The sequence below is a fragment of the Triticum dicoccoides genome, chromosome 6A (assembly GCF_002162155.2).
Source record: "Triticum dicoccoides isolate Atlit2015 ecotype Zavitan chromosome 6A, WEW_v2.0, whole genome shotgun sequence".
NCBI classification, from domain to species: Eukaryota; Viridiplantae; Streptophyta; class Magnoliopsida; order Poales; family Poaceae; genus Triticum; species Triticum dicoccoides.
In genome coordinates this window covers 69,474,925-69,480,932 of record NC_041390.1, presented here as the reverse complement: position 1 = coordinate 69,480,932, position 6,008 = coordinate 69,474,925, and the positions used below count along the sequence as shown (strand labels likewise).

The following is a 6,008-nucleotide window of genomic DNA, read 5'->3' as shown; positions in this document are numbered from 1 at the left end:
TATGATGCGATGAAGATAGCTAAAAATGTTGGGGACTTAGGTAGAAAACGGGGCAACCTCTAGGGTTTCACTGTAGCTGGATCTAGATCCGGACGGCACGCGAACCGAGGATCGATGATGCTTCTTGCTGGAGTTCTCTTACCGGACGGTGGACGGGACTCGGGGAGGAGGCCGGAGCTTGGAGCGGGCGGCGCGGGGTCGTCGGGGCTCGCCGGCGACGAAGGCAGGGCGAGGTGGCGGAGTCGGACGTCGGATCTGGTGGCGGCCGCCGGCGTCGATGGCGGGCTGGCGAGGCGGCGCGGCGATGTGGGCGGAGGCGCACGCGGGCGGCGGGTGGCGGCGGAGTCGCGTGGACCGGGCGGCGGTCGACTTGGGCCTCGGGGGCCCGACCCGGGCTCGGGCGGGCCGGCGGCGATGTGGGGCGCGGCTCGCCATGAGGCGGCGCGTGGTTGGACGGGGGAAGCGGGGCGGACATGTCCGGCGGTGGCGATTTCGTCCGGTGGCGGCGAGGGGAAAAAATGCTAGGGTTTCACCCGCAAATTTCGGGGGATGCACCTATTTATAGATAGAAGGAGCTAGGAGACTCCAAATGGAGCACGGTTTTCGGCCACGCGATCGTGATCGAACGACCGAGAGGATGGAGGGGGTTTTGGTGAGTTTTGGACCACTTTGGAGAGGTGTTGGGCTGCAACACACACGAGGCCTTTACGGTTCCTCGGTTAACCGTTGGAGTATCAAACGAAGTCCAAATGGCACGAAACTTGACAGGCGGACTACCGGTAGTAAACCAAAGCCTCTTGGCAAGTCTCGGTCAAATCCAAGAACATTTAACACCCGCACACGAAAAGAGGCAAAAGGGGACACCGGAGGACATAGGAGTGCCGGAATGCAAAATAGAGAACGGGGAAAATGCTCGGATGTATGAGACGAACACGTATGCAAATGCGATGCACATGATGACATGATATGAGATGCATGACATGGAAAAAATGCAAAACGAAGACAAAACCCAACAACAAGGAATATCATAACTTAGTGCCGGAAATGGCAAGAGTTGGAATACAAATATGGCAAGTTACATACGGGGCGTTACAAGGACCCACCCTGAAAATCAAAGGGGGGGGGGGGGGGGGCGTTTAGTTATGCGGAAGGAAGATTGCGTAGCGTACGTAAAAAAGTTATGTAGGTGTAGCATTTTTGCACACAACCTTACACCCGCGAATACGCGAACCAGATACAACACTCTACCACCCTAAAAAAAAGATACAACACTCTAGCGGAGGAAAGAAAGGCGGTCTCGCATGCCCTTGCGGAGCGCTTCTTTTGCCGCCGCCCTCTGACGGCTCTCGGTGGTGAGGAGGATCGCCGGATCCACGCGTGTGGATAGTTTTAGGCCAACGTTGCTTAGCTTTTAGGTTGTTCATCGTCTTGGCTCCGGCGACGGCGATGGCGGCGCTCAACAAAGTTTCTTCATATCCTACTCCGACAAGACAATCGGTCCTATCGTTGGGGATGGATTTGGAATCCAGCCTATTCAAGCAAGGGTGGTACAGCGGTGGCAGCATCCTTGTGGTGGACTTGTGTCCTCGGGCTCCGTTGTTGCGACAACGTTTGCTCCAGCACCGGCGAAACTTGGGAGGTAGTCCAAAAGCAGATGCAGATTGTCGTTTGCATCGGCGGCATTTGGAAGATGGTGGATCATGTGCTGGGTTCATGGTACGTGGATGCCATGTATGGTTTCCTTCTCCGACGTCTTAGTCGTGTGGGGTTGCTATATCTGGAGTTCGATGGCGTGTCCGGGGTGTTGCCCCGATCTGATTTGTTCAACGGTAATGGTTTCGCCTTTGGCGAGCCACCTTGTAGGTCCGCAAAGCTGCATATCAGCGATGGAGCCACGTCGAGTTCGGGTATAGAGGTGATCCATCATTTTTTTTCCTTTGGTGGCTGCTGTGGTGCCAGAGGCAGGTGACAGGCGTTGGTGTCAAGCTCTGAGGTTTTCTTCAGTCTTGTTCATAGTTTTACTTTTTGGTTGGTGTTTCTTTGTGCAAAGGTCTACATTCTGCAATTTGTTCAATTTTATCAGGTCGGTATGTACGTGACTTGTATCATATTCCTTATGATATAAATGAAACGTGTATTACCATAAAAAATAAAAGTAAAGAGGGATAGGCAACAGTACAACCATCGAAACTATGATGTGGTTTGATTAGTGTATCACTTGTGTGATGAAACACCACACTTTAACAGGCGCCATGGATGGACCGACGGCTTGTGCCGGTGCAGATACAAAGAGCAACAACCAGGAGATGGCCAAATTCTGCATGATATATGAACGTAGAAGGTGACGATCGTCGGGCCGCTTGTCGGTGGGGGCTACCGTCCCGACGGAACGCGGAAACGTGGGTTGTATGGCCCGTTCCGACGACGCAAACGCAAAGTTTCATGGTTAGATGCTTTTTGTTGCCAGCATCCGGTCAGATCACGCTGGTGGCACTATAAAAAGCACCACATACACACACACATAACCATAAACCATTCCATATCTCAAGCCCTCTACCTAGCAGAGAGAGGCAACAAGGAGATAATCTAATCGCATCATGGAGATGGAGCTCAACCTTGTCTCCTACGTGTCCATCGCCCTCTTCGTCCTCTCGGCCGCGTACGTCTACCGCACGACGCGGAGCCGGTCGCCGAGGCAGCGGCTCCCGCCGGCGCCGCCCGGGTGGCCCGTGATCGGCCACCTCCACCTGCTGACGGACATGCCCCACCACGCGCTGGCGGAGCTGGCCAAGACCATGCGCGCCCCGCTGCTCCGGCTCCGGCTCGGCAGCGTCCCGGCCGTGGTGATCTCCAAGCCCGACCTGGCCCGCGCCGCGCTCACCTCCAACGACGCCGCCATGGCGTCCCGCCCCCACCTCCTCTCCGGCCAGTTCCTCTCGTTCGGGTGCTCCGACGTGACCTTCGCACCGGCCGGGCCGTACCACCGCATGGCGCGGCGGGTGGTCGTCTCCGAGCTCCTCTCGGCGCGCCGCGTCGCCACCTACGGCAGCTTCCGGGGCAAGGAGCTGCGCCGCCTGCTCGCGCACCTCACCAAGAACACCGCGCCGGGGACGCCCGTTGACCTCAGCGAGTGCTTCCTCAACCTCGCCAACGACGTGCTCTGCCGCGTGGCCTTCGGCCGCCGCTTCCCGCACGGCAAGGACGACAAGCTCGCCGCGGTGCTCGCCGAGGCCCAGGACCTCTTCGCCGGGTTCACCATCGGGGACTTCTTCCCTGAGCTCGAGCCCTTCGCGAGCACCGTCACGGGCCTCCGCCTTCGGCTGAAGAGCTGCCTCGCGGACCTCCGCGAGGTCTGCGACGACATCGTCGAGGAGCACGTGAGCGGCAAGCACCAGCGCCTCCCCGGCGACCGCGACGAGGACTTCGTCGACGTGCTCCTCCGCGTCCAGAAGTCGCCCGACCTCGAGGTCCCGCTCACCGACGACAACCTCAAAGCCCTCGTCCTGGTAAGGCCACTCATTCTTTCTCGATCGCCAGGAGAAAAATATGATAGGGCAGCTATGGATAGAGACATGCACTAACGATTAAGGAATCATCTTTGTAGCTCCAATATTTTTCGTGTTCGAGTCTTGACAATTTGTCGTTGGTTCTGATCTGCTCACCAATATTATTCACTATGGCGTGGTTTCCTTCCAGGACATGTTCGTCGCCGGCACGGACACGACGTTTGCGACGCTGGAGTGGGTGATGACGGAGCTGGTGCGCCACCCGCGCATCCTGCAAAAGGCGCAGGAGGAGGTCCGGCGGGTGGTGGGCGGCAAGGGCCGGGTGGAGGAGTCGGACCTGGCGGAGCTCCACTACATGCGCGCCATCATCAAGGAGACGTTCCGGCTGCACCCGGCGGTGCCGCTGCTGGTGCCGCGGGAGACCGTGGCCGCGTGCACGCTGGGCGGCTACGACATCCCGGCCAAGACCCGCGTCTTCATCAACACCTTCGCCATGGGCCGGGACCCGGAGATCTGGGAGGACCCGCTGGAGTACTCGCCGGAGCGGTTCGAGGTGGCCGGCGCCGGCGGCGAGATCGACCTCAAGGACCCGGACTACAAGCTGCTGCCGTTCGGCGGCGGGCGGAGGGGGTGCCCCGGGTACACGTTCGCGCTGGCCACCGTGCAGGTCTCGCTGGCCAGCCTGCTGTACCACTTCGAGTGGGCGCTGCCCGCCGGCGTGCGCGCCGAGGACGTGAGCGTGGAGGAGACCTTCGGGCTGGCCACCAGGAAGAAGGAGCCGCTCTTCGTCGCCGTCAGCAAGAGCGACGTGTACCAGTTCAACGGGGAGGAACTCAACGAGGTTTAAATTATTTTTTGCTTAGTAGTAAAAAAAAAGTCTCTTCTTCAAACAATGCAAATAAGAGAGTAGGTGCGAATCAACCTGTGGTAGAGTTGGTTAGGTGAACAGTGGTATCCCCAACCTATCAGGGTTTAAATCCTGGTGCTCGCATTATTTCTGGATTTATTTCGGGATTTCCGGCGATACGCTTTCAGTGGGAGGAGACGTTCCCGTCGACGACGAGGCGTCTACGGTGACTTCGTAAATCTCAAGATGATATGCCGGCTCAGTCTCTCGGAGATGCTCATAGGGGTAGGGTGTGCGTGTGTGCATTCATAGGGGTGAGTGTATGCGCGTGTATATGAGCGCTTGTGTCTGTACTGATGCTTAAAAAAAAAGAATAAGTAGCTAGGTGAAAAAAGCAAGGAAGAGAGAGAATAGGTAAAAAACACGTGTTGGTGCCTAACTTGCTGTGGTAAGAGACGTGTATGTTTGTAATTTTGTTCCGGTAATTCTTTAAAAAAATTGCAATATTTTGCAGTCACTTTCACTCTTTCACCGATGGTCGTTCGTGAACCGTGACTTCGCTCACTTCCTCCCTATCTTTTCTAACCCGATCACAATCAGCTAAGAAAATAACTTGACACGACTTCTTGTCATTATCTGGACACTGGACTTTTCCCGTGCAATTTGGCAAGCATAGAGACGTCATCTTGGTTCTCCTATGATGATCTATCAGGGTTGAAGACAGGCATGCGTTCAAATTAATGTACCAAACAAAATTATAGTCCTGGCACATGTGATGTACTCCTTCCGTGAAAAAATGTAAGACGTTTTTTATGCCCCAAACAAAACAAGAAAACATCAGAGGTTGTAGTATACTCCATCACATACCGGGCGCGGACTTTTGGTTTCTGGGTGTATATACACCTAGGAAATGGAAAATAATAATTAATAATACAAAAAAGGTCAAAAAATTCAGAAGTTTTTTAATAAACTTGAATTTTTTTGCACTAGTATGTAAGTTTTCACCAATAAAAACCCGGGGTTGACTTCGGAGGTGGAAAACACAAATTATTGCTATATACAAGACACTATTCACAATATTTTGACAAAAAATATTTTTTTCTCTGAAGTTGACTGTGTGTTTTTGTTGGCGAAAAGTCATATACTAGTGCAAAATAAAAAAGTCAAAGTTTAAAAACTTCTGAACTATTTTGACTTTGTTTTTTTTTTAAATTCCTGGGTGTATAGCTATACACACACCCAGGAACTAAGAGGTATTTCCCATCACATACCAGACATATTTATCCGGAAAATATGTTTGTACATTAGTACTAAAAACATACAGTATGTCTGTTTGTACAGCAGGCAATAACACGACCGCCGCTTTCATCCGACGTCCGTTCTCGCGCGCGCATCTTGATTAGTACTCCCTCTCTTATCGATGAGTTGACACTCTTATATTTTTTTATGGAAATAGTATCTTTTTTAGTTTTGTCTTGTTTGATGAGTCGACAGGTCATTTTTGGTGGATTTCCACGCCGGAAGCGAGGATTGCGTGCGATGGTGAACCGCACATGCAGCGATGGATTTTTCTTTTGAAACACAAGATCTCTGAGAATCGACCGGACGAGACGACCGACCAAGCTCGCAAACTGCATGTGAAGTGCACAACTTGT

General features: G+C 53.6%; 1 protein-coding gene across 1 annotated transcript; it reads left to right on the top strand.

The window, feature by feature from the left end:
* The first annotated feature begins 2,547 nt into the window (after positions 1-2,547).
* LOC119318805 (tryptamine 5-hydroxylase-like) lies at positions 2,548-4,504 on the top strand. The gene is made up of 2 exons (XM_037593387.1): positions 2,548-3,506; positions 3,697-4,504. Exons 1-2 carry the CDS (start codon positions 2,598-2,600, stop codon positions 4,351-4,353), a joined length of 1,566 nt encoding a protein of 521 aa, XP_037449284.1. The 5' UTR covers positions 2,548-2,597; the 3' UTR covers positions 4,354-4,504.
* The last annotated feature ends 1,504 nt before the right edge of the window (positions 4,505-6,008 follow it).